Here is a 14,337-nt window from a genome sequence, read left to right on the forward strand (position 1 = left end):
AGAGGGGCAATCTGACAGAACGGCTCTTATACAGACTCTTGGAAAGGAAGTGATTCCATTTAGGTCATATCCACATTCACCTGCAACAAATATAATCGAAGACATTAAAAAATGTAGACTTTTTATTTTTTCTGTTTGATATCCTACTGAAAATCTAACATCTGTTGTCATGACTTATCCAAATGCCCAGGAACATTAGAACCTTGCTTGCTGTCTCCTCTTCTTACTCTGATTTGATAAAAATGGCTTCTGTTTGTCTCAGCCTTTTTTGGGATTATTAACCACCTCTGGCTAAGGCTGTGTCAGCTCTCTTCTACCTGGGATAGACTATATGTATTGAATGTTGCAGCTAATCTCACTGCTATTCTTTCTCCTCTCACTCTCCATGAAAAGGAAAAAAAAACACCTTCAAAATTGAATCACTACTTGCTGCCTGGGACAGTTGTGCCACTGTAGTGGGCAGTAAGCATGAAGTCGACTCCTTAATTTTTACAAAATAAATGATAACCATACTCCCTAGAGGATCCAAGAGCCCAATCTGTCAAGTGGCATCAGAGTTCTCAGAAATGCTCTTATTATCCTCAGAAATGAGATTGTATTTCTGGGGATTTTTCTGTGGGATATATTGAATTGAAGACTACAATCTGAGTATTCAAAGATGTTTCAGATCAAGTAATCGTAACCCATGTGCAGGAAAAGCAGTCACCAGGCATTTTGATTCCCATGAAGGTTTTCATTATTATTAGGACAAATATATGTGATTTCAATCTATGTTGAGTGATGTTCATGAATTTTGGGTAATAAAAGACCTGTAAAAATCAAACTTTAAACTTCTGTTGGGAAACAAAACAGTTTAAGAAGATTCCTATGAATCTAGCAATCCATCTCAGAATAGGGTATGGTGGACTGAAAATTATCTGCTGCCAAGGAGGTCAGCACTGAAAACAAGAAATGAATTTCAGTCCCTTGTCTTCTGAGCTGCATAAGCATTTCTTTACGTTTTCGTAATACATATTCTTATAAACAAAACAACTTACTAACTATTCTTTGTTTCTTTCCCGTGGGTTTTTGCTATTGCTTTATGTAGAGTACAGTAATGGAAAAAATATGTTCAATAAAAAGTGTGATAGATATTTCATATAAAAAACATCTGGACTGCCAAAAATGTATGTATCTATCTCCCCCACGACAAAAGCAAGTTGTCAGTAACTGAGGTCCAGACCATGAAGACAGTAACTCCCAATTAGTCCAATGCATGTTAAGTGCCTAAATAAGATTTTTAGTCAAGTGGCCTTTGACTCTGAACTCATAATAACTCTTTCCAACAGCCATTCAAGAAAAGCACTTTAAGAAGCAAGTTGGTCAAACAGTAAAAGAAGACAATGTATCTAACAAGACTGCTGTCCAAGAAGGTGGACTTCTGCTGGAGGTGAGTGACAAATGCTGTCTTTTGGGGCTCTAAGTAATTTTTTCTGCATGCTGGTCTGTGCGGGTTAATCCCTCATGGCATTTTGGGACAGACCATCGGTCCTGGAGTGAATTGCTGAGGAATCAATCACGCTTATGAGCACTTCTTGCAGGAGCAATGCTGGCAGTCATGGTTGTCCTGTTCAGTCTGCTGGGCATTCTCAGCCTTACATCTTCTGGGCTGTCCCTGAAGTCCCATGGGCCAGCTCACAGTTCTTGGTCACTTAGGGTGAAAGCCAAGATGTGTTGTAGTTGGCACACGTTTTGAGGGTACCAGCTTGCCAGGTTTCTGATCTGACCTAAGATTATTCTGGGATGTTTTCATTTATTCTACTTCCTGAACTCAGTGCTCTGAAGGAAGCAATGTGTGCAGAAGTTATTATTTCTATGTATTTGTGTCCCTTTTAAGACGACTTTGTATTGGCAGTGTGCAATGAAGGGGCTGTACTTTTACTGAGAATTGGATCCATTAATCGGGATGAAGAGTTAATACTGCGATGAACTACTGAACCAGTGGTTCATTGCAGATACATCTGCATTTTAAACGTGTGATGTAATTCTGCCATTTATACCCTGAGGATTCTTGGAAATTCATCTTTGATTAAGACTGCGTATGTATAGTTGTATTGGATAGAATAATATTGATGGAATAAAAATCATATTTCAATGACAGCCTTGAGAAATGTAAATTAAATAATAACCTTCAGCAAATGGATGCTGTATACTATTAGAAAAAAAAAAAACAAACCATTTTTGCATGGGAGCCAATATGATAACTTGTACAAGTCTATGGAATCATAACTGGCATACTGCTTTTGTTCTTCCTTATACTTTACAAGACTTTAATTTTGCATTTCAAAGCAAGTAGCACAGAGGCGTTTGATTAGTTAGCGTGAGTGCCAAAATGTGGTATTTGGCTGTCAGGTATTTGCAAAAATTTCCATTCTCAGAGAGTAGGTAGTACAAGGCAAACAATTAATGATAAGTATGGTGAGTATATAATTTTAAATTCTGTTCTCCTATCTTTTAGACTATGCTTTGTTTGTTATATATTACATACCCACAATTTATAATCATTAAGGGTCTTCAAACACATGGAGAGAATGCTGACAGTTATTTCACATAGTGCCAAATATAACTGACTATGCTTATGGTTTGATTTCTATAGGGTATATGAGTTCATTTGAATACATGGGAGATTTTTGTCCTAGATCATACTTAATATGGATCACTATCTTGGTGATTAAGTGCATGTTGCTACGAATGTGTTTGCCAGGCTCTCTTTATGGGCATGCTTGACCTAGAATAAAAGGGTGAATTTTCCGTAGGATTTGCTGAGAATGTTCTCTGAGGCCTGAGTTTCACTCAGCCAGATGCCATGGAATGTGATGAAGAGTGGGTTTGTCTTATTTCATCAGATTTGCTGTGTTAGTTATTAGGGACTGCGTGCTTTTAACTAAATGGTTGCATTTGTGATTCCTTCTGAAAAGAAGCAAACAGCCTTGCTGGTTGTTGCTATGTTTCATGCACTGACTTGTGAATCTGGCCACTTTACTTGCGCTCAGAAGATGCTTTGCTGCTGTCAAATGCTGCTTTCCTTTCATGACACCGCCTTGCACTGTGCAACCTCTCCTAGATCCTTTTTTTAAATAAACCAGAATAATCCGAGTCACCAAAATACATGTGCGTAATACTGCTCCTAGCTGAAACAGTAATGGAGAAACAGAGCATTTTTTTGCATTTTTTTGTTCTAGTGTGCAGGATCACGCTGCTCTATGTATAGGCAGGAATATGGAAGAATAAGAATGCTAATTACTGGTACATAATTTATCTGTGCCTCTCAGGCCTTGGATCAATGCAGTACTTCCCCTTTCAGCTTAAAAGAAAACAAAGAAATTAGGTTGTCTTCAAAGTATGTTTAAAATGCTTTATATTTCTAAAGGCCTGTGCCACAACATGTGTTTTTATTTAAGACTTTATAGAGATATTTTTACAGCTATAATCAAATAGCTTTCATCAGCAATAATGGAATAAACAATGATACCAGTTTGTCAAAGACTTTTTAGTGGAGCACAGCAGGTGTCTAAATAGGTAATTTCTTCCAGAGTTTTAAGTTTTAAGGATCACTTCTAAGAGAGTCCTTTTTGCCAAATTTTTGTTTTCATTTGGAAGAAGTCAAAGAAAGCCCTAATGACCAAAGTCTAATTTTAGTAATGGTCTTTTTTAGTATATTCCATTCTTACAATTTTTGCTCTCCTTGGAGACTTCAGACACCAACAGTTTGACTATAGTAAAAGATTAATGATTTTGTACTTTTGTGATGTTTTCCAAGACAGGTGGTGTTGCAGCCCTTGTTCCCCATGCCTTCTGGTGTAAAAGGGTCTCATGCCATTTCTAAAGCCTATTACTGAACATTTAAAGAGCACTGGGCTAAACCTGTAACCAGTGGGAGTGGGAGAATAAATTGTTTTGCCAGTTTGTAAATCCATATAGATTTTATAGGATGTGATGATGGGGTGGAGAAACACAATAAAATGGTTTCTTGGAAGAATGATAGTGAATCACCAGTAGTTATCTAGGTACTCATCTTGTGGCTGTTAGCCACCTTCTGCTCTTCCTTCCCAGCTATGCTGCTCTCACAGTCTCAGGTTCAGGCTCAGAGTTGAGGCTGTTGTGCAGGTAATATCACATCCCAAGTACATGTGTAATTTCCATGTTATGTGCTGTCCTGAAGAACTAAATGCCCACTGTTGAGAGGATGGCCCACTCTGGTTGTTCTTCCTATGTCATGCAATCAGGTAGTGGCCCTCTCGTTACCACTGACACTGCTTCTTGCATAAATATCGTTCATTTACTGAGCAGCACCTGAGGAAAATTCTTACTTTGCCTTTATGGACCACCTCAGTGCTGCTTCTGCAGCGTTCATGCTCATTATAAAAGTATTTGCTACTGAAGGAGTAATCTTGGTGGTGCTTCCTTCTGCAGCATAGGATTTATGATGTCTCTGTCTCCAAACATATGGGCGTAATTCCTTTCAGGTGTGAAAATTGTACTTTACGTCCAAAACGTCACGAGTATTAAAATGAAATCTGGAGGATCTGTCCAGCTCCTAAGCAGATGCTAATGGAATAAGACTGCCTGGGTCTGTCATTGCTTATCTCACTGATGAATACTGATAAAGACCAGAGCTGTTCTGTTTAGCTGTCTCCATATTCACTGGCAACTCATGCTCTTTTAGAGAAGGCCCATTTTCATTTCTACCATGAATCCTCAACTTCTAAGGCCTCTGAGTACAAAAATCAAATTTTGGTGATTTTGTCTCATGTTCTGGTTCATAGCTGTACCAGAGAGGCCAGTCATCATACCGTCATGGTATTTCTCATTCAGGATACCATACATTAACCCTTCTTGAGCAGAGGTAGTTAGCTATGTATACCTCAGTTACTATTTACCTTCAAAAACAAATAGTGACAGAGGGTGAATAAGAAAGTAGTCAATTTGATAGCTGTTTTGCCATAAATGCTCACTGTGAGAGCAAGAAATGCAAGGGTCTTTCAGGTATAATTTGAATTTCATCCTGAAAGCGTGGCTGCAGGTTTAACATACCCATGTGCTGAAAAGAAAGAGCCCAAAGCCTATTTTTCTCTACATAGAGTTATAACAGGCTCCCTTACAAAAGCCTGCCTGGCATCCACTCATGCCAGAAATCACCTGCCCTTTCAGTTGAATCATCTTCACCTTCCTGCAGCCCTCTCCACCATTCTGGAACAGCTGGTGGTGAGTAACTGCTTCAATCTTTATTCATTTCAGCTTGTTGGGACACTAAACTCAGGAGACCTGTGTCGCTTCTGGGTACTCTGAGATGTCATTGTGCCTATGAAAGAGACTTCCATTGATCTGCCCGAACACAGACAATACCTTTCAGTTTTCACCAGTGGCAGAAAAAATTATTGACATTCTATATATTAACTAACCAAGTCTCTACGGCAAATTGAGTTTTCATGTTCTGTTGGTATGCTTTTGTTTCGGCATTTGACAGATGAATTTTGCTGACTTGAGTTGCAGTTGAAACAACTGGTGGTGCAATCACTAGTGGTGTATTGCTTTGTAACCAGCACCATTTGAGCATGCAATGGGTTGCTGGTGCAAAACAGAAAGCATAGTCAGGTGTAGAGCTGCAGACCAAAACCAATGAAAGTCAGTTGGAGTTTTAATTTAAGTAGAGGATTCAGGATTTAATGCAATGGAAGCTCGAAGCATATTATTTAAAAGTCTGTAGTTACATCAGAAGTGGCTGCAAACAGTAAGATTACTGATAGTTACTTTGAACAGAGAGTAATATGTACGCTTTTGGCACAGAAAGGTATTTCCAGGTGACCTCTACTGACAGTTTGAACTGGAGTTCAAGTTTCATTCCAAGGGAGTTGGAAAATGATACATTAGAAAACATCCTATTGGTGCTGTTCTTCACCCTGCTTAAGGAAATAACATAGGAAACCTTTTCCCACTTGTTTTCCTGTATTTTTTTTAAACTTGTTAGTGTAATTCCACTTCCTCCTTCCAAACTGATTTATGTAATCAGTACTTGATAAAACTATGCTCTTGAAAAAGGTACACTAGGTTGAATTTCAGTCTGAGAGCAGGAGATTTTACTCTTCCTGTTATTTTTTAATTTAAACTTGAAAAGGAAGATTGGGAGTCAGACAGAATGCACAATTGTTACACAGGGCTCTGACCAAGGCGCAGACTTCAGAAGTCGGAAGCTGGTAGAGAGAGACTTTTTGATTTATTCTGCTCTCGAATTCCTTTTCAGCTTTTGATGGTGCTCTCTTTCTTAGCACAGTCCTTCTAAAATAAAAGTGTTAGGTAATGATACACAGCTTCACCTTTTAATTTGCAGGCTTAAAATGTAGCCACCAAAATAGGAAGTTTTCACAAAGAGCTCTTGGTCTCAGTGCATTTTCATCTCAGTTAACAACTATTAAAAGCTACCCAAATAACCCTTTTGCTTTTCTTTGTTTTCAAACATGAACCTTCTCCCAGTAAATCAGATGACATGATTTAAGCTGACATTAGTCTCTTGGGATGATTAGCAGAGAATATACCCATGAAAAAAACAGCCATAAATGGGGTCAGGAGTAACTTGCCATCACATGTGTACATTCACTTTCTGCTTGGCAGGCACAGGCAGAACACAAAGGAACATTTCAGAGTGCTCGGTCTCTCTTTTCTTTTTCTTTACAAATAGATGTATTTCTAAAATCCAGACTTGAAATTTGGCACGGGAACAACATTCTGCAAAAAATATCCTTTCTGTTACCCTTTAAACAAATAACTAATGTTCTCACTTATTTCTTTTTGTCCCTCTCAAACAAGTCTGGACTGAAAAGCCTGTGACTTCTGAAAACTCTTAGATCTCTACTCCAGTTCTCAGTGTTACTGTTAGTACGGCAGCAATCACAATAGTACCATAGTGCTTAGGGTTCTGAAGTACAGGCTGCAGCATCATTCAACTTGACAGGCTGCTAGAACTGAAGAAGGTGCGATCCCTTCCCTTCAGATTTACAATCTAAATGTGAGAGAAGAGGTGGCAGGTGCTTTCCAATGGACAACATGTCAATAATGTAGCAAAACTGTAACCACAGTAGCCAGGTATCATTGTGTACAAACAGCTTGGACTGCAGAAGTCCTGACTTTCGAGAGAGTATTGAGGAATAATTTGAAGGAGAAAGCAGCTTTACAGATGCTTGTGTGAAGCCTTTTAGCAACAGAGGATACACCATTAAGGGCTTGTTTTCAATTCTTGCCTGGGTGTGAGAGAGAGCAACGTGTTAGAATGGTGAGATTTAGCATTACTCTTCTTCCATGGAATGGAGGATTACAGACCTAGAGATAGCAAGCTGTGAGCTGATCTCAAAGTCAGGTCAGATATTTAATGTGATAGAGAAGGAGGAGTCAGCAGCCAGCACATGTATGCAGAAGGGAAGGCAGCATCGTGTCGATCTGCATTGGTGTCAGAAAAGTCAGCTTTCATGTGTCAGAGCAGAGCAAACACTACAGTGTTTCAGATGCGGTAAGAGAAGGCCTGGCTGAGAAACTGTATCTGTACTGGTGAGCAGAGAAGCTGTCCATCAGCTTTGGACAGAGACCAGATGTGAATGTGGATTTAAGATCCCCTACTGCTGTTTCCAAGCTGCTCATCACAGCAAACTCCACCCATGCTCACTTTTCACAACCACTTCCTCTGTTTCTGCTCAGGCTATTTTGGTGGCTCTGGAGGCAGTCCAGTGGCCACGTGACTTCCTCTGCAACAAAACATATTCTCTTATTTCAAGTCAATTAGGTTTTTTTTTTTTTTTTTTTTTTCTCTCTGACTCCAGGACTAATCATTGGCAACTGTTCTTACCAATCAGTAGGTTCAGTGTCTGTATGCAAGTGCTGTGTCATATCGATGTGCTAGGATTTAGAACTGCACTACTCACATCCAGGTAGCTAGGGCAGTCGTAGCACACTGTTGTGTCCTTACACGTTTCTTTATGAGTGTTTACTTTTGGGGAAGTGTCCATTTTCTGAAGATGGCAAAGTCATATACTGTTTAAGAAAAGAAAACAAGAGATAGAAACACACCCTAAATAGCACTTGCATTTATAGATAACTTACATTTTCATGATTTTACATTGTTATCTGATCTGGAGCTAGAAAAATTATAAACCAGTAGCCTAATCTGTCTTTGCAGCCGACGCTTGCTTCTAGTCTATTCCTCATTCTCAAGTCAGAGAAGGTAATGAGCTTCAGCGTAGCTACCTTCATAGGAAGGTGAAATGACAATCAAGAAAGTCAATCTAGGCAAGACTGTGTGCTGTCTTAAGAATTTTTGCAAACTGGATGTAATTTTTTTGTATGTATGGTTGTGTAGGTTTCCAAAGAAACAAATAGATGCTTTCCAGAAATAGAGTGCCTTTCTTTTTTTCATCTTATTAAATAAAAGTTGAATACTTTTTGATAGATTTGAACTGGAAAGAAAACTGATATTGCAAAGCTTGTCATTGACTATTAAGTATATTGCTTTCTATTAGCGAGGATATAGTATTGAAAAGGAGAAAGGAGGACAGGGAATGACCCTTCAGATGGTCCTGTTGCCTTTATAGGAACTTCATGGGAAATGGCCGTCATTCTGATTTTAGCTGTCTTTGACATTTTATAAGTAGAAAAAAGGAAAAAATGATACTTCTTATATGCTGTTATAATGCAAGTTCTTCCAGAAATTCCTAGATGCCAAAGCTGATGATTCCCAGCAAAAAGGCATTTTCTCCAATGCATTTCATGCCCTCCCCCCTCCTCCCAATACTGCAGAGTCCTCAGGATTCTCCAGTAACTGTGAGTGGGCTTTATTTTAACACTAAGAAAACCACTGTCTACTCAGACTAAACTGGAGACTCACAGAAAGGACTGGCCGAGGTCTTCCCCTAGTCTAAAACTCAGCTCAAGGTTTGAACTTGTTTCTGCTGTCTAGAGGAGCTGTCTCTTGTAATTTTCCATCTCCACTGTATTCCAGATGATCATAGCAGAATTTAGTGCCTGATGCCAGCGGGGGACCACTTATGTTTAAACAAGGTTTCTTACAGGTTACAAAATATGTGTGAGATGATAACTAGTGCAACAAGACACTTCCCAAAGAGAAATTCTGAAACACCATATTCCCTTAAAAACTCCTCTGACCTGAAATGGTGCTTTAAAAAGCTGTTTTAGCATCTATTACTGAAGAGAATGTCAAGTACAGGTTGTTTTGCTTTCTTTCTCCCATTTAAAGGTATTTCTGGATTAGAAACTACACTATATAGTGCTAAATGCACAGAAAAGTTATGCTCTGAAATTAGGACATTGCATTCAGTTTCGAGTGCGTTGGCTTCAGCATTGTCTCTTTCAGGTTTTGATTTCTCTCAGTAAGAGATGTCTGTTCTTCACGCTAGTTAACAACTTGCAACTATGAATAAAAGTCAGCTGTGGATGGAATATTATGATGGCTTCTTCTCTTCAAGACTTGATACAGTTACATATAAATAACACTGAAAAAAAATCCAGACATTTAGTACTTACATATGTCTAATTGTCCAATATGTTGGATAAATATTACTCAAGACTCTTTTCAGTAAGTCATTTCTGTGGAAGATAATGGGTAATTTTACTACATTTGTTATTGCAAAGGCTACCTAACTAAATTTGTTATTAGAAGTGCAGAGTAGTGAGCAATCAGTGCTTCATTTTGAGTCCTCTCAAGTAGAATTAATCAGACTGGCATTTTCTATACTGAATTTGTTGAAGAGTAGACTGAAAAGCCCAGAGCAGCTGCAGGACTCAGAAAGAATGATGGGCTGAACTTGCACTGAAGATATGATATTGCCCCATCTTTACTTCCATCTGTGAATAGAACATCTGGTTTTGAGAAAATGGAATGAGAAACTGCATAAATCACTATAAAGACTGTTTCTATTTCCAAGTGTAGTCCAGGGCACATTGTTTATGAAAGAGCACTGACAGTAGGGTTCAATTTCTGGTAAAGCACAGTTTTAAATTCAACATTTGTGATTCATGGGGAGGCTAAAGAAAACGTTAGCGAGATTATGTCAAAAATCAGTATCCTTTCATGATAATTGCTTAGGTAAATGTCATGTTACTCACCCAGGTACTTGTTAGCATATCTACTGATCAGAGTAAATATATGTATGTAGTAATAAACAAAAGACTTTTTGTGACAGTTCTAGAATTCATACTTAATAACATTCTTCGTCTTTAGATCTCTGCATGTAGTTCCCATTACTTGCACAATCTCAGGTAGTATTCACATATTTAATCTACTTGCTTCACATTTGAAATCCTCATTGTTAATGCAAATAAAAGAATTGTTGTTGTTTACAATTAGGCATGAAAAATTGATCAAACTTTGCTATCAATAGTAAGGATTGTTGGTGCTTCTAAACAAATATGCCATGTAACAAATCAGTAATGAAGTACTCAGTGTCACCCTTCAATTCACTTTTTCAGAGAAAACTTTCCCTAATCTGTATTTCCTCTATTGCTCATTAGTATTGGTCGACTCTAGAAACCTGTAGCACAACTTACATCCTAATGTCCAGTGATTAGTTCTTGTAAAAACAATTGGATTCCATTGGCTTGCATCTCTTTCTAGAGAGCACCGTATCAACTTCTTGCAAATACAAAATCAAATGATGCTTCAGTTCAGTCTGCATATAGCTCTTGTTTCTTGTTTCTTTGTCTTTGGCAGAGTGGCTCAATTTGAGGCCCCCATAGGAACAAAGGGAGTCTCTACCCCAAGAACTTGACAGAGGCTTAACAAGATTTGTTGCAAAAGCTTAGCTTGGAAATAAAGAAAGAAAAACTACATTTGAATTTCTACATCATGTAATCAAAATAACTTAAAAGGCAAAGTTGTTTTTTGGTTGTGTGCGGTACTTCTTATACATCAAGCATATCAGAAACATTATCACCATGGTTTAAAACACGTTTATGTGTGTGCACACATTACAGTCTCACTCTCCAGAGAACTACTATGTTGTTTTTTTGAAAGTTTATAGCTCACAATTACCAGAGCCCAATGACTTACATTTTCCTAACTGATTTCCAGCAGGCCAGTTTTGTCTGCTGCCTCCTGACAAGCCGCAGCATTCCAGCTCCCTTGTTAGACTGAAGGCACATATGTAAACAAGTATCTCCAAGGTTGATCTAATTCTTTGGTGGAAGTGATATGATAGTGAAAAATGGCCTAATGAGAAGTTTAATTGAGTGAATCATTTGCCTGTGCCTTTTGGATGGCAGAGCAGTTCCACCCAACAGTAAACATGAGGTCCAGTGCTCAAGGGCTTATGCGGACGATCTGTGAAACTTTTGCCGAGCTCTGCTTTGAGCATTGCGGCACTAGATGCTGAATTTCCATTCTGTCTTTAAGGAGCCTGGAATGATATCCAGGCTCAAGGAGGTAGGAAGGAATGTGAATGTGGTTTTATGTGGGAAGACAAGAAGAATGAGAGGAGTATAATTGATCATATGTGTGTATTTCTTCATATTTGAAAAGAAACATTTATGCTGCAGATTCTCTCTTGAATATTTTCACTTGGTTCCACTGTCGTGCACACAGCTGCTTATGAAAACCAGTCAGACCCAGCAGCCCCACTGAAAGCCTTCCCGTATAAACCCAGGGCTGTAGGCTTCAGCCTGTAGGATCTGTTTCCTCCCTTGGCTCCAATGATGGAAATTTATATTCTGTTCTGTTTCGTTAGCCTGAAAACTAACCAGTACATGCAAGTCTTTGATCAAAACTGAATGCTAAAAACAATTCTGCCACTCCCCCTTTGCATTGACTAGTGCTTAGTCACCCAAATACTCCTTTTGAAGTTGCTCTGTAGCTACAAAGAAATACATACGCATCCCAAAGGCTAGGAGATACCGTACATAGTGAGCAAAGGCCATCTTCTGATGTCATTTAGATACAGTATTTCTGAATAGTCTTTTATGCTGGATTTCATTGCAGGGGTCAGTAAGTGTTCTCTTCTTATAAAGAGAAGCTCAGGGATTCTTTTGTGATTTTTGAAGAGTAATAGCACATCCTAGAAACACCAGTGGAAAGAAATACCGATTCGTTAAACAATATGGTTAAAGACAGAAAACACATTAACTGTCTGCATTTTCCTTTTCCTCCTAATACTCGTAAGACTTCAGCGTGAAAGACAAGGGTAAGTATATCATTTCCAGAGTTTTAAAATAGCTCCTTGTTTAGATCACCAGAAAATGGCCCCATCCCGCATAGGACGCAAAACCCAGCAATGCACTATTAAATGAAACCGTTCCAGATAAACTGCAAGCCAACTGACCCTGGAAATTTAGTACCCAAGTTGCGTGACTCGAAAATCTGTTCAAAGCAAGGCATGGCTGCAGGCCTTGACTGTTGTACTTTAGTAACCATAGCAACACAGTCTCTGGAGACCGAATGCTAGTGAGTTTTCCTTTATTTCAAGGAAGAGTAATAAGAGAAATGTGGCTTGGAACTTCTTTTTTTTTTTCTTTTCTTTTCTTATTTTTACTATGCCATGACCTTGACCAAAATATCTTTGAAGTATTTACTGGCTGATTTTCTGCTATGGGACCAGGAAAAAAAATTCAGGATATATAAAGGCTGTTGCCAAAGGAAGTTCTATCTTCCTCAAAATATTTGCCTTCATTCCCAAAGAGAACCTCTTTACTAATAATGTTCCTTAAACTTCTTAATGGAAGGAACTGATAACTTTCATCTCGCAGCTACCGAGGGCACCAGAATAATGTTGTACTTTCTTTGAACTGACAGATTCATTGTTTTTTGTTTCAGTAGCAGGTGCGGCTTTTCGTGAGTACATAATTGGATGTACATGTTTTTCAAAAGAACACAGGCCCCTGTCTGGTGCCAAGCTCTTTTTTTTTTTTGTTTCCCACTTGGAAAAAAAAGGGTGATTTCATTTTTAAGTACAATGTAGAAAACTCATGTAAGTGTTTTCAAAAAGCCAAATGCAAACAAACAAATGTTCACAATGCATATTTAAGTCTGTCTCACATGTTTCAGCTATTATCCTGGATTAGAAATTCCATCTGTCATTGGATCCATATGGTTTACCAAATGGCAGTTTACAGCCATGCCTTTTTGCAGATTAGAAGTTAGTTGGTTTCTGTTGCAGAAGTTCCACTGTCCGCACTAATGTCTTCGTGTGTGCGTGCATGCTTGTGTTCGTGTGCACAACTATATGCAAATGGCTACAAATGATTGTAGGATGCAAGTGGACCTTATTAATTAAAACACAACAGTTGCACGCAACGAAGATAACATTGACATTGAGCTAGGGAATTAGGTTATTTTCTCCTCTGAAATCCATGAGCCCTATTTTAGGTTTTCCATTATTTACACTCAAAGGAATAAACCAAGGTGGGGGGAGCTGCACTTGACTTCTCTTTGCTGTCCTGTCTGTGCTTTGGGCAGGCAGAGGCCCTTCACAAAGCATTAAGGGGCACTTCAATAGGCAGACTTCTGGCTGCCTGGACAGGTCATTGCGTGTTAGACAGTGAGCTGCAGTGTGAGGCTGGTCCAAGTCCTCTTTCCATCCCGTTTCCTCCTCACAGGTTATTGATAATTCAAACAGATTTCTGCAGTGTTTTTGATACAGCACCCCAGCACAGTATCCCACATGCTAGGAATGATGAAAAGCTATTGCTGTACATTTCATCGTCCTGTTAATTAGGAGATCTGATAGCTTACACCCAAAGAGCTATGAATAGTTTCTGTTCATTATCATGTATTGAAGCTGTCTATCTCTTGTAGTCAGTTCAACAAACCATCAGCATTCTGTCCAGAATAATGCAAAATCTCCAAGTTCCTGTAAAGGGCTTGAGTATGAACTTCTATATGCTACCTAAGAGATTTCTTTGAAAGATGAGAACAGGTCTTTTCCTACTAATTTACTATCATTACAACCCATGTCCAGCTCCACCTGTGCTAGCAAATGCCCTCCTTTTCCACAGCTACCGGCAGTAGGTAAGAAAAGTATAAATCAGGTCAATTCTCATTCTATTCCAGTCTGTTTGTGCTACAGATGCCAGATTTCACACTGAACAGCACTTCAAGGTAATATTAAGAAAACATTTGGAGTCGCGGGTAACTCGCTGGATATGAAGTTCTACTCCATGTCCAGCTTCATTTATTTATTTATTTATTTGTTTGTTATTGTGGTAAAAGCAGCAGGTTTCCCAGCTAAAATGAGGTTTAGGCACATGGAATTTGTGTTAATCCTCAATAGCTTCATGTGGCTTCATAAAAGTTGTTGTTGCACCAGA

General features: G+C 38.7%; 1 protein-coding gene across 1 annotated transcript in view; it reads left to right on the forward strand.

The window, feature by feature from the left end:
- The window catches only part of AHRR (aryl hydrocarbon receptor repressor), a 65,093-nt gene that overhangs the window by 38,642 nt on the left and 12,114 nt on the right, over positions 1-14,337 (forward strand). The window contains exon 3 of the mRNA XM_065752826.1: positions 1,329-1,429. Coding sequence (XP_065608898.1) covers positions 1,329-1,429 — 101 coding nt within the window. The remainder of the gene's footprint in view (positions 1-1,328; positions 1,430-14,337) is intronic.

Source organism: Cyrtonyx montezumae, unplaced genomic scaffold (assembly GCF_038088225.1).
Source record: "Cyrtonyx montezumae isolate F1298 unplaced genomic scaffold, pur_monq_1.0 scaffold_8, whole genome shotgun sequence".
Lineage (NCBI taxonomy): Eukaryota > Metazoa > Chordata > Aves > Galliformes > Odontophoridae > Cyrtonyx > Cyrtonyx montezumae.